Raw genomic sequence first — 14965 nt, forward strand, 5'->3', positions numbered from 1 at the left:
TTATATTTATATAGCATTTTTCTCTAGTGACTCAAAGTGCTTTTACATAGTGAACCCCAGTATCTAAGTTACATTTAAAGCAGTGTGGGTGGCACTGGGAGCAGGTGGGTGAAGTGTCTTGCCCAAGGACACAACGGCAGTGACTAGGATGGCTTTTTTTTTATTGATTGATTGAAACTTTTATTAGTAGATTGCACAGTTCAGTAAGTATTCCGTACAATTGACCACTAAGTGGTAACACCCCAATACGTCGGGGTCCACGTTAATCAATTCATGGTAATTTGGAACATTCACTCACATAATGTGCTTTTTATTTAATTTAATCTTTTTTTATATTAAATACAGAGCGGTGTTATTCCCATTTAAATTTTGATCGTTTTCTGGAAGTTTCCTTCATCTTTCTATATGTATTTTTTTTATTCATGTGTGGTGGACATTGCATTCAGGCGCAATGTAATTTAATTTAATTGAATTATATTTATATAGCACTTGTCTCTAGTGACTCAAAGTGCTTTTACATAGTGAAACCCAGTATCTAAGTTACATTTAAAGGCCTACTGAAATGAGATTTTCTTATTTAAACGGGGATAGCAGGTCCATTCTGTGTCATACTTGATCATTTCGCGATATTGCCATATTTTTGCTGAAAGGATTTAGTAGAGAACATCCACGATAAAATTCTCAACTTTTGGTCCCTAATAAAAAAGCCTTGCCTTTACCGGAAGTAGCAGACGATGTGCGCGTGACATCACGGGTTGTAGGGCTCCTCACATTGTTTACAATCATGGCCACCAGCAGCTAGAGCGATTCGGACCGAGAAAGTGACGATTTCCCCATTAATTTGAGCAAGGATGAACGATTTGTGGATGAGAAAAGTGAGAGTGAAGGACTAGAAAGAAAGAAAAAAGAAGAAAAAAAGACAAGGGCAGTGGGAGCGATTCAGATGTTATTAGACACATTTACTAGGATAATTCTGGAAAATCCCTTTTCTGCTTATTGTGTTACTAGTGTTTTAGTGAGATTATATGGTCGTACCTGTAGAACCTGAAAGTCGGAGGGAAGTGGCCACAGGTGTAGTGACCGCCACGTTTCGTCTACGAAGCGAAGGCAGCCGTGCTGAGATTTTTGTTTTCCCCCTTCTCCACGGTGTAAGCATCCGACGGTCGGGGGCGGCCCGTAGGAGGAGGCAAGAGAGTCCGCAGCTGCATGAGGAACGACGCAAGCTCTCCGCTCATGTTTACGGTAATATACTTAATACCACAATTTTCTCACCAAATCCTGCCGGTTGACATGTGGTAGGGAACCATGTTCACTTGACCGCTCTGTTCCATAGTAAAGCTTCACCGTCATCTTTCGGGAATGTAAACAAGGAAACACCGGCTATGTTTGTGTTGCTAAAGGCGGCCGCAATACACCGCTTCCCACCTACATCTTTCTTCTTTGACGTCTCCATTATTAATTGAACACATTGCAAAAGATTCAGCAACACAGATGTCCAGAATACTGTGGAATTATGCGATTAAAACAGATAACTTATAGCTGGGATCGGTGCTTGACCAAAATGTCCTCTACAATCCATGACGTCACACGCACGCGTCATCATACCGCAACGTTTTCAGCAGGATAATTCGCACAAATTTTAAAATTGCAATTTAATAAACTAAACCGGCCGTATTGGCATGTGTTGCAATGTTAATATTTCATCATTGATATATAAACTATCAGACTGCGTGGTCAATAGTAGTGGGTTTCAGTAGGCCTTTAAACCAGTGCGGGTGGCACTGGGAGCAAGGTGGGTAAAGTGTCTTGCCCAAGGACACAACAGCAGTGACTAGAATGGCTTTTTTTGATTGATTGATTGAAACTTTTATTAGTAGATTGCACAGTACATTACATATTCCGTACAATTGACCACTAAATGGTAACACCTTAAACAAGTTTTTCAACTTGTTTAAGTCACGCACACACACACACACACGCACACACACACACACACACACAGCAGTAGGTGTGGTGAAAAGTGTCCTCTGTATTTGACATCCACTTGTTCATACTTGGTGACCTTATATTGTTCTTTTTTCTCTTTGTGTGTCTGTACATAAAACAAAACAAGATCCAGCTCCCTTGAAAGAGCTATGAATCTAATCCAAATATCAGGGCTGCAAATTTTTGATCACCTCGATTCGATTCAGAATCGATTCTCAATTCAAACCTATTCTCGCAATGTATTGTTTGGTATAGTACAAAACACAAAACCAGTGAAGTTGGCACATTGTGTAAATGGTAAATAAAAACAGAATACAATGATTTGTAAATCCTTTAACTAATATTCAATTGAATAGACTGCAAAGACAAGATAATTTAAGTTTTTCAGTTTGAAGGGTTTTTTTTGCAAAAAAGAATTAACTTAGAATTAATGGCAGGAACACAAAGCATAACAGATGGCACGGGGCATTTTTACCACGATGTTACATGGTCTTTCCTTTTAACAACACTCAGTAAACTTTTGGGAACTGAGAAAACCAATTTTTGAAGCTTTTCAGGTGGAATTCTTTCCCATTCTTGCTTGATGTACAGCCTAAGTTGTTCAACAGTCCGGGGTTTCCATTGTCGTATTTTAGTCTTCATAATGCGCCACAAATTTCCAATGGGTGACAGGACTGGACTACAGGCAGGACAGTCTAGTACCCGCACTCTTTTACTATGAAGCCATGCTGTTCTAACAGGTGGCCTGTCATTGTCTTGCTGAAATAAGCAGGGGCGTCCATGATAACGTTGCTTGTATGGCGACATATGTTGCTCCAAAACCTGTATGTACCTTTCAGTATTAATTGTGCCTTCACAGATGTGTAAGTTACCCATGCCTAGGCCACTAATACACCCCCATACCATCACAGATGCTGGCTTTTCAACTTTGCGCCTGAAACAGTCCGTCATAGGCGAGAGGACAGAGGACACGACTTCCACATTTTCCAAAAAGAACTTTGAAATGTGGACTCGTCAGACCACAGAACACTTTTCCACTTTGCATCAGTCCATCTTAGATAAGTTCGAGCCCAGCGAAACTGGCGGCGTTTGTGGGTGTTGTTGATAAATGGATTTTGCTTTGCATAGTAGAGTTTTAACTTGCACTTACAGATGTAGCGACAAATGGAAGTTACTGACAGTGGTTTTCTGAAGTGTTCCTGAGCCCATGTGGTGATATCATTTACACACTAATGTCACTTTTTGATGCAGTACCGCCTGAGGGATCGAAGGCCCGTAATATCATTGCTTGCATGCAGTGATTTTTCCAGATTCTCTGAACCTTTTGATGAAATCCCTAAATTCCTTGCAATAATTAGTTGAGAAATGTTTTCTTAAACTGTTCGACAATTTGCTCACACATTTGTTTAAAGTGGTGACCCTCGCCGCTTCCTTGTTTGTGAACGACTGAGCATTTCATGGAAGCTGCTTTTATACCCAATCATGGTACCCACCTGTTCCCAATTAGCCCGTTCACCTGTGGGATGTTACAAATAAGTGTTTGATGAGCATTCCTCAATTTTCTCAGTCTTTTTTGCCACTTGTGCCAGCTTTTTTGAAACATGTTGCAGGCATCAAGTTACAAATGAGCTAATATTTGCAAAAATCAACAAAGTTCAACTGTTTGAATGTTAAATATCTTGTCTTTGCAGTCTATTCAAATGAATAGAGTTTGAAAGGGATTTGCAAAATCACTGTATTCTGTTTTTATTTACCATTTACACAACGTACCAACTTTACTGGCTTTGGGTTTAAAAGAGGTTACAGGTTAGAAAACAATCTTTTTGTTTGAAGTAGTCTGTGCGGAACTCCAAATATCACAAGCGTGATGAGAAAGTGTCAAAAGAGCTTTAATAAGGGACCATGAAACATTCACGAAAAGCTTTCCTTTGTACAAAAACCATATAGAATGAAAAATATGCATATTCAGTTTTTACACCAGCAGTGATGCCGCTTGAATTCTTTATTTTTTCTGCGTCCCGTGAAACAGAAAATATGATGGTCTTACATGGTGTGGGAAAAAAAAAAGGGGCGGGGTTGAAACTTTTTTTTTTCTTTCCCGAGTGGACTGAGTTGGTAACTGAAACAAACACAGCTGCAGGCTCGCTGCAGCAAACATGGTCTCCTTGGTTAAAGCCGTGAAACCCAACATTTGACCCGACCGGACGTCCACATTCGCGACGCGGAAAAAAAGCACCGCGGTGGACAAGCGTCTTTTCATCTCCATCCCGAAAGCAAAGCGAGACAAGAAAAGCACTTTACTAAGGCGAATAAAACACGCCACAATACAACAGTTGTTTTTTTTTCGTCTTTTTTTTTTTTTTCTAAAGTTACTCGTGAAAACAAACCAAAAAAAAAGCATAAAAAGATGACAACTCATGACACAAATAATGCATGATTGGTTACATTAAGGCACCTGAAACAGAAAGGGCTTAATGACGGGCTTAGAAATGGCTTTTAAGGCCGAAATACATTTTTGACCGTTTAGCTATGAAGAGTCTGGATGAAATCAAAGCATTTTTTTTTTTAATAAAAAAGAAAAAAAACTAACCATTTTTAAACCCTTCAAAAAAGTCCTTCATGGGTGGTACCTCACTGTAAAGGTTCTTAAGTGTGGGCCTGTTGACGTTTTATAAAACCTTCCTATTTCCACTGGCATAAATAAAAGGAATGGCGTTGTAAAAAAAATAATATTACTCATAATAACAACAATAATAATAATAATAATAAAAATGTGTGACTTGTCTTAAGTTATTTACTTCAAATTTACACAGCGACTCCTCCTTTTTTTTTTTTTTTTGTATTTACAAATATGTACAGAGTGTTCATTTCTGTTCGGATCAAATACCTTGAATGGCGTTGCTGTGAAATGGAACTCTTTAAATGTCCAAAGCGAGGAGGTCAAACTGGGCAGCGCGACTTGGAGTGAGAAAGGCACTTGCTACCAACTCAAATACTGCAAAAAAACAAAAAAACAAAAAAATAATGAATATGGTCATAAAAGAAAAAAAAAAAAGAGCTCAGACGACTGAGAAGACGGGATAAAAAGACTGAAGGCCACAAAGTAGGCACTGTGGGGTTTCTTGGCCGGAGCGACAAAGAGCAGGGGTAAGGTTTTCCTTCCTGGCCCGGGACATCTAACAGAAGTCTGATGGGACCACAAGTCATAACTGTCTGGAACGCAAAAAAACAAAAATCATAATACGGATTTTTCTCCTTGTTTCTTATCTGGTACATCAACGTAAATCGCAGCGGGCTTCTTTTCCCGCCTGACAAAGAACTGAGGGTGCCTGAACCTAAACATCACGTCAGGTGACAAAAACTAAATAAAAATGGCTTATTTAAAAAAACAAAACAAAGCCTTTTTAGTCCCAAAAGACAACAACCAAAAAAAAGTGGCCGCCTCATGGCAGCGGCTCGCTCCCACCTGGCGAGTCTTTCCTTGAAATGTCTCATACGCAATGATCTCGGACGTCCTTCTGGCCCGTCGTGACGGCGCTGACATTTTTCCAGCGGTTGTCTTTGGGGTTGTAGCCGGGGGTCCGATGTGGCGCCTTTAGGGGCGAACTGGAAGTGTGCGTGGTGCAGATCAGACCCGTGCTTGACTGCACGGCAGTCTTGGAGTTCTTAGAAGACGCCTCCGCCCCGCACATCTCGTCCTCCTCCTCTTCTTCCTCCTCCTCCTCCTCCAGCTCCTGCTCGCCTTCCGTCTCCTCCTCCTCCTCTCCCTCATCACACGTCCGATAAGAAGGCTCCATGAGCTTTTTGCGCTCCTGCTCCGCCTCCCTGTTGTTCTCTTTCAGCTGCGACTGCGGCTGCGGACGCCCTCCGACGAGCCGAAGAGGCTCCCAGTGGTTGTTGACGTCGGACGGGAGGTGCGCGTTCCTTTCGCGAGCTTTTCTCCGTTTGCGAGTCCACCAGACGCAAACGATGATGCAGGAAAGGCAGAGCAAGCCGAAGATTCCGCAGAGGAGAGGCAGCAGGTAATCTGTGGACACGAGAGGAGACGTTAGCCTGGGAGGACTGACCATCAGCCTTCAGGATCGTATTGCTGTGTATTGTGGCCAAACAGCTTAACCTTGGTTTCATCTGACATCACATGGACAAAGATAAGACCTTTTGGAGGAAAGTTCTGTGGTCAGATAAAACAAAAAATGGGCTGTTTGGCCACAATACTCAGCAATATGTTTGGAGGAGAAAAGGTGAGGCCTTTAATCCCAGAATCACCACACCTACCATCAAGCATGGTGGTGGTAGTATTGTGCTCTGAGCCTGTTTTGCTGCTAATGGAACTGGTGCTTTACAGAGAGTAAATGGGACAATGAAAAAGGAGGATTACCTTCGAATTCTTCAGGACAACCTAAAATCATCAGTTGGGTGTTCCAACAGGACAATGACACCAAACACACGTCAAAAGTGGTAAAGTACTGGCTAAATCAGGCTAGAATTAAGGTTTTAGAGTGGTCCTGACTTAAATGTGAACAATGCTGAAGAAACAAGTCCATGTCAGAAAACCGTCAAATTTAGCTGAACTGCACCAATTTTGTCAAGAGGAGTATCCAACAATTCAACCAGAAGCTTGTGGATGGCTACCAAAACTTATTGCAGTGAAACTTGCAAAGGGACATGTAACCAAATATTAACATTGCTGTATGTATACTTTTGACCAGGCATATTTGCTCACATTTTCAGTAGAGCCATATTAAATTCATAAAAGAACCAAACTTCATGGATGTTTTTTGTGACCAACAAGCAGAGGTGGGTAGAGTAGCCAGAAATTGTACTCAAGTAAGAATACATTTACTTTAGAGATGTATTACTAAAGTAAAAGTAAGGAGTAGTCACCCAAATATTTACTTGAGTAAAAGTAAAAAGTATGTTGTGAAAAAACTACTCAAGTACTGAGTAACTGATGAGTTAATGATTACGGCAACAAATAATGCACAAAAACATAAAAATAGCAATGAACAAATTCAGAGCCAGGAATATCTCTTAAGCAACTAAAACAATAATATATATTAAATAATAATACATTACAATAAAAAAATTAAGGCAAATTGAGCCACAATAACTTAACACCATAGGCTTAGTAGACATTGATTGATTGATTGAAACTAGTATTAGTAGATTGCACAGAACAGTACATATTCCGTACAATTGACCACTAAATGGTAACACCCCAATAAGTTTTTCAACTTGTTTAAGTCGGATTCGACGTGTGACGGTCATGTGACCGCCTGGCTCTGTTTGATTGGTCCAACGTCACCGGTGACTGCATGTGATTGGTGAAACGCAGGCATGTGTAGATCCTACATTGAAGGTCTGTCTGACAAACCAAAACAAACATTAACAGATCGATAAAAAAAAAAAAAAGTAGCGAGTTGAATGTAGATAAATGGAGCAGAGTAAAAGTAGCGTTTCTTCTCTATAAATATACTCAAGTAAAAGTAAAAGTATGTTGCATAAAAACTACTCGAAGTACAATTTATCCCAAAAGTTACTCAAGTAGATGTAACGGAGTAAATGTAGCGCATTACTACCCACTTCTGCCAACAAGTATGTACCTCCAATCACGCTATCACAAAAAAATAAGAGTTGTATAAATTATTGAAAACTCAAGACAGCCATGATATTATGTTCTTTACAAGTGTAAACTTTTGATCGCGACTGTATTACATACATACATATTTATAGACCTACATTCAGAGGTGGGACCAAGTCCTTGTTTTGCTAGTCACAAGTAAGTCGCAAGTCTTTGCCCTCAAGTCCCGAGTCAAGACAGGCAAGTCCGAGTCAAGTCCAAAGTCAATACTGGAAAGTCTCAAGTCAAGTCCAAAGTCCTGCATTTTGGGTTTCGAGTCATTTCAAGTCTTTTTAACCACAGACTAATATATGTACACAGATTGTGTATGCTTTTAAAACGCTGTATGTATTTATTATTAAAAAAAAACAGTGCTGACATTGCACTTCATAATAGCACTATTAACCAGTTATTCTAAACATTTAACTCATTCCTTGACAGTATAAACACATCTGAAAAAACAAGTGCAACTGTACTTATTTGCACAAAAGTGTTAACATTGTATTTCCATGGAATATTGCATTGTAACTAGTTCATCAGCAGTTTATATCATGTTGTTACCTTATCTCATTGATATTATCTCCTACTGTATGTGTTTATGTGTGCGTACACATGAAAAACAACAAATACATGAACATAACAATGAACAGTGCTGTACTTTTTAGATGTCAGGGCTCTAAGGAATATGTACACATATTCTTAATATAGTATACATTTGAACTGACCTTTATTTGACTATGTTTGTCTTTATATTGCACAATTGTAGTGGTCTTTCTTGAACTATTAAAAAAAAAAAAAAAAAGATGTAAATATAACTAAAAACTTGTTGAAAAATAAACAAGTTATTCAATTACAAATAAAGATTTCTACACATAGAAGTAATCATCAACTTAAAGTGCCCTCTTTGGGGATTGTAATAGAGATCCATCTGGAATCATCAACTTCATTCTTAACATTTCTTCACAAAAAAGAAATCTTTAACATCAATATTTATGGAACATGTCCACAAAAAAATCTAGCTGTCAACACTGAATATTGCATTGTTGCATTTTTTTCACAGTTTATGAATTTACATTCATATTTTGTTGAAGTATTTTTCAATAAATATATTTATAAAGGATTTTGAATTGTTGCTATTTTTAGAATATTTAAAAAAATATCATGTAAACCTTGGGATACCTTCAAGTACCCCCATTTGAGAACCTCTGGTCTATAGGTCCGTAAGATATATAGATATGTAATGTATTCATACATTGTTTATGTAGGATATATGCATGTATATATAACCTAATCATATTGTTTATTCAACTTCAAAATAGCTGACTGTTTTTTTCCCCTTCTCTGGGATTATATTCCCAGTTTTGATCTCAGACGTCTGGTCATTTATAGCAAATAAGAATATTCTATTACTGTTAAGCAAACTATGAACACACCAAAACATGTGTCTTTTATCATAGTTGCACGTATGACAAAAAAGCGCGTGAATGTAAGTGGTATTCAGTGAGGTAAGATGTATGAAATGCACTGACAGTTCATTGCTCCTGCCAAATGAATTGCACTGAGTGGAGCGGATCACCACTCCAAGATGGCGGCCCCGCGTCTCGTCTGCGGCAATAGGCAGTAGCGCTCGATGCTGCGTCTACTTATAAGATGTCTATAGTTATAACGTTAGCAGTGAGTTTACAGCCTCACTGATTTAACTACACAGCAAATAAAAGTCACGTTACTCAGCAAATAAACGTTAGCTTACATTCAAAACTTACCCTTTGTGCAACTTCAAATGTCGAACGAAGTTGTAAAATTATGCGTCCCCGTCTGTAATCTTCCAACCGCATGTTTTGCATACGGCAATTCCTGTTTTGTTGACCAAGTCGTAGTTTTAATACCCAAACAAACACTTCAAGGCATAATTTTCTTCACTTATTCTTCTGTTGTTTGAAAGTTCTTCTTCGTTGGTTTTCCTGCAATTTGATTGGGTGAATGCTGCGTGACGAAAACAACGTGGATGTAATTTGATTGGCTGTAATTTGATTGGCTGTAATTTGATTGGCTGTTGTACTGACAGGTAGCGCACAGGCTGTCATCGCACACCCGCTGACAAACACGCGTACACAATGGAAGATACGGAGCGCTCCTGAATAACTTTTTAATCGTTGGGTTTTGGGGAAAGTAGCAAGTCATGTCAAGTCAAAAGGCTCAAGTCCAAGTCAAGTCATTGATGTTAAAGTCTAAGTCGAGTTGCAAGTCTTTTTACATTTTGTCAAGTCGAGTCTAAAGTCATCAAATTCATGACTCGAGTCCAAGTCATGTGACTCGAGTCCACACCTCTGCCTACATTACATACATACACATATATACATACATGTATATTTACACACATATATAAACATTTTCATATACCGTATTTCCTTGAATAGCCGCCGGGGCGCTAATTAATTTAAAACCTCTTCTCACTCCTGCAGTTATTCAAGGCATGCGGTAAAAGTAAGCAGGCGCTAATAATTTTAAAACCTCTTCTCACCCCTGCGCTTACCAATGGCATGCAGTAAAAAATTGAATGTGATTAAAAAAAAAAAAAAAAAAAAAATTTTCTTCTGCCGCCGCGGCCCGGTGGTTGGGGACCACTGCTCTACAACATGTCATCGCGACCGCCTTTACACAACGCTATCTGCGTGCTAGCCGGACGCATGCATTTCGCTGCTTCTCATACGATATTGCAATGCATACTTGGTCAACAGCCATACCTGTTACACTGATGGTTGTGATATAAACAACTTTAACACTCTTACTAATATGCGCCACACTCTGTGAACCCACACCAAACACATTTCTGGAGAACATCGGCTCTGTAACACATTATAAACGCAACATAAGAATTACCCGGAATTCAAAGGCATGCATGACTCTTGGCTATATTATACACGCGCCCCCAACCCCGCCCACCTCAACCGACGCACAGAGAGGGGGGGTGTATAATATAGCCAAGAGTCATGGATGCATTTGAATTCTGGGTAATCCTTATGTTGCGTTTATAATGTGTTACAGAGCCGATGTTCTCCCGAAATGTGTTTGGTGTGGGTTCACAGAGTGTGGCGCATATTAGTAAGAGTGTTAAAGTTGTTTCATATCACAACCATCAGTGTGATCTGTATGGCTGTGGAACAAGACCCCTGGTTTACACATAGTAAAAGCAAAAAAAAACTCCGCCATTTTGAAACTGACGACAGGGGAAGCGTCACTCGTGACGTCACGAATTTGACCCAGCGGTAAAAGTAAGCATGCGCTAATAAATTTGGGGAGCGAGTTTGACCCGGCAGTAATTCGAAGGAGGCGCATATTACATGCCCGGCGGATATTCAAGGAAATTCGGTATACACATAACATACATACCATGCATATACATACACACGTACATACATATATACAGTACGTACATACATATATATACAATACATACATACGTACATACATATATGCCATACACATATATACAGTACGTACATACATATATATATATATATATATATATATATATATATACACACAGTACATACATACGTGCATACATATATACAGTACATACATACACATACATACGTACATATATAAATACACATACGTATACATATATATATACACACACACACATACGTACATACATATATATACACACACACATACGTACATACATATACAGTATATACACACACACACATACATACGTACATAGATACATACATACGTACGTACATACACACACACGTACGTACATACATACACACACACACGCACACATACATACATACATACATACACACACACACATACATACATACACACACACATACATACATACACACACACATACATATATATATATACATATACATATATATATATACATATATATATATATATGCATATATATATGCATACATATATATACACATATATATATATATACACATATATATATATATATATATATATATATATATATATATATATATATATATATATATACACACACACATACATACATATATATATACACACACAGACATACGTACATACATATATATATATATATATACATACATCAAAGGCCTCCGTCAGTCGTAACGACTATGGATACTGCGCCAGTCCAGAGGTCAAGTTTAAACTCAGCGACAACGCCTGCTGTGGCTGATGAGTCCGATGTGGGAGAGGCAAACACGGCCGCATTTACTGCAGATGTAGCTGGAAGGCGCAACTGCAGGAGTGCTTGTCTTCCGCTTGGTTCTTTTTTCATTGGCTGTGGCATGGATCTTTTCCTCGCCAGTCTTCAGCTGTTTGTGAAGGACACTGCGCCATTTGCTGCGGCCAGCCGCTACTTCTTCCCAATGTTCAGTGTTTATGTCCAGGGCTTTCATGTCCCGCTTGCAGATATCTTTGAAGCGCAGTTTCGGCCGGCCAACAGATCTCTTGCCAGAGGCAAGTTCGCCATACAGGATGTCCTTTGGGATACGTCCATCCTCCATACGGCACACGTGGCCGAGCCAACGCAGCCTGCGTTGTCTGAGCAGCGTGAACATGGTAGGAAGACCAGCGCGTTGGAGGACTTGGGCATTCGTCACCTTGTCACTCCAATGGATGCCGAGGATGCGGCGAAGGCAGCGCATGTGGAAGGTGTTCAGTTTGCGCTCCTGTTTGGAGTATGTTGTCCATGTTTCGCTGCCGTAGAGAAGAGTGCTGACAATGCAGGCGTTGTACACTGCCATCTTGGTAGGAGTTGTCAGCTTCCGGTTCTCCCAGACGCGGGTTGTGAGGCGCCCTAGGGTTGTGGCAGCTTTGCCGATACGTTTGTTGATCTCACTATCAAGGGACAGATTGTCACTGATGGTGGATCCCAGGTAAGTAAATTGGTGTACTATTTTGAGTTGGTGCTTATCAATTGTGATGGCTGGTGGAGTGTCCACTTCCTGACTCAGCACATTGGTCTTGTTTAGGCTGATGGAAAGCCCAAAGTCTTTGCAGGCCTGGGAGAATCTGTCCATAAGGCACTGGAGTTCTGGTTCAGTGTGCGAAATGACGGCGGCATCATCCGCAAAGAGCAGGTCCCGGATGGTTGTCTCACGGACTTTGGTCCTTGCTTTAAGACGGGCTAGGTTGAAAAGTCGGCCGTCAGATCTTGTACGTAGATAAACCCCTTCTGTTGCAGTCCCAAAAGCATGTTTGATGAGCAGGGCAAAGAAGATACCGAAAAGGGTAGGAGCAAGGACGCAACCTTGTTTGACTCCGCTCTTAATGTGAAATGGGTTGGATATGCTACCCTCATACTGGATGGTTGCCTTCATGTCGTCATGGAAAGATCTAATGAGACTATGGAGCTTTGGAGGGCATCCAATCTTGGGTAGGATGCTGAAGAGCCCTTCTCTGCTAACCAGGTCGAAAGCCTTGGTCAGGTCAATGAAGGATATGTACAGGGGCTTCTGTTGTTCCCTGCATTTCTCCTGAAGTTGGCATAGGGAGAATATCATGTCCACTGTAGAGCGCTTGGCGCGAAAGCCGCATTGAGATTCCGGGTAAACGCGCTCAGCAAGAGTCTGAAGGCGCACAAGCACGACACGGGCATAGAGTTTTCCTACTATATTCAAGAGGGAGATGCCCCTGTAATTGTTACAGTCGCTCCTGTCGCCCTTATTTTTGTAAAGGGTGACAATCTTGGCATCTCTCATGTCCTGCGGCACGGCTCCCTCTTTCCAGCACTGGCAGAGGACATCATGCAAAGGCTGCAGGAGGGTGTCTTTACAGCGCTTGATGAGATCTGGGGGGATGCCATCAGTACCAGGTGCTTTGCCAATCGCTAAGCTGTCGATCGCTTTGTGAAGTTCAGCAAGTGTTGGTTCAGCATCTAATTCCTCAATGATGGGCAGCTGTTCAATGGCATCAAGGGCTGAGGCGACTACAGTGTTCTCTCTGGAGTAGAGTTCTGAATAGTGCTCTACCCATCTGTCCAACTGCTTGCCCTTGTCAGTGATAACTTCCCCGCTGGTGGTCTTTAGGGGGGCTGTTTTGCTCTGTGTTGGGCCCAGAGCAGCCTTTATGCCCTCGTACATCCCTCTGATGTTACCTGAGGTAGCTGCAGACTGGATGGATTCACTGAGTTGTTGCCAGTATTCATTGGCACAATGTCTTGCAGTCTGTTGCACTTTGCTTCTTGTAATTCTCAGTGCTTGCAGGGACTTCTCATTCGGGGAGCGTTTGTATTCAGTAAGGGCAGCACGCTTTGCTTCAATGACAGGGGTCATCTCGCTGGACTTGGCAACAAACCAGTCGTTGTTTATGAAGATCTTCCTCCCAAATGTTGCAAGGGCTGTTTTCTGAATAGCCTCCCTGAGGTGGCCCCATTTCTCGGAGGCAGAGTAGTGCTGGTGTTCTTCAGACAGGATGTTGTTGAGGGACTTGGCAAACTCTTCTACTTTCTCTGGAAGATGCATGCTGGTGGAATCAATGCGGGGTTTGCCTTTCTGTTTGGAGTTTTGAAAAATTTTTGGTTGTAGCTTGATCTTGCAACAGACAAGTGAATGGTCGGTGTCGCAGTCTGCGCTGTGGTAACTACGAGTAACGAGCACAAACTTGAGGTTGGCTTTTCGGATCAGGATCATGTCTAGCTGATGCCAATGCTTTGAGCGGGGATGGCGCCATGTCACCTTGTGCTGTGGTTTCATCTGAAAGTAGGAGTTGGTCACGCAAAGGTTATGGTAGGAACACAACTCCAGTAGCCGTTGCCCGTTCTCATTGACTTTGCCAACTCCGAAGTGTCCAAGACAGGAAGGCCATGAGTCATGGTCAGCTCCCACTCTCGCATTGAAATCACCGAGGATGAGGAGATGTTCCTTCGGGGGGATGTTCTTGATGACGTCATTCAAGTTGGCATAAAATGTGTCCTTAACTTCTGCTGTAGACGTTAGAGTGGGGGCATAGGCACAGACTAGGGTCACTGGGACATCAGAGGTGTGGAGATGGAGTGTCATCAGGCGTTCCGATCCTTTGTCACCTGGTTCAACCATCTTTAACAAGGTGTTCCTGACAGCGAATCCAACTCCATGCTCTCTGCGGTCTCCGGCACTCTTTCCTTGCCAGAAGAAGGTAAAGTCTTTCTCCTTGAGGGTTCCCGAGTCGGCTAGGCGGGTCTCTTGCAATGCAGCTATGTCTACCTGGAGTCTCAGTAGCTCATTGTTAATGACAGCCGTTTTTCTTGCATCACTGATGTGTTGGAGATCATTTGAGTGTCCGGGTGTCATAGTCCGGACATTCCAGCTTCCCAGTTTTAGGACTGGGCACCTGTTTTTCATACTTTGTTTCTTGCTTGGTGCA

The 14965-nt window shown here is 41.2% G+C and overlaps 1 protein-coding gene across 2 annotated transcripts in view; it reads right to left on the reverse strand.

The window, feature by feature from the left end:
• Window positions 1-3854: 3854 nt before the first annotated feature.
• jag2b (jagged canonical Notch ligand 2b) overlaps window positions 3855-14965 on the reverse strand; it is a 188770-nt gene continuing 177659 nt past the window's right edge. For both annotated transcript variants that reach the window (XM_061886391.1, XM_061886390.1), the window contains one exon: window positions 3855-6013. In XM_061886391.1, coding sequence (XP_061742375.1) covers window positions 5478-6013 — 536 coding nt within the window. In that variant the 3' untranslated portion in view covers window positions 3855-5477. The remainder of the gene's footprint in view (window positions 6014-14965) is intronic.

Source organism: Nerophis ophidion, linkage group LG24 (genome assembly GCF_033978795.1).
Source record: "Nerophis ophidion isolate RoL-2023_Sa linkage group LG24, RoL_Noph_v1.0, whole genome shotgun sequence".
NCBI lineage: Eukaryota > Metazoa > Chordata > Actinopteri > Syngnathiformes > Syngnathidae > Nerophis > Nerophis ophidion.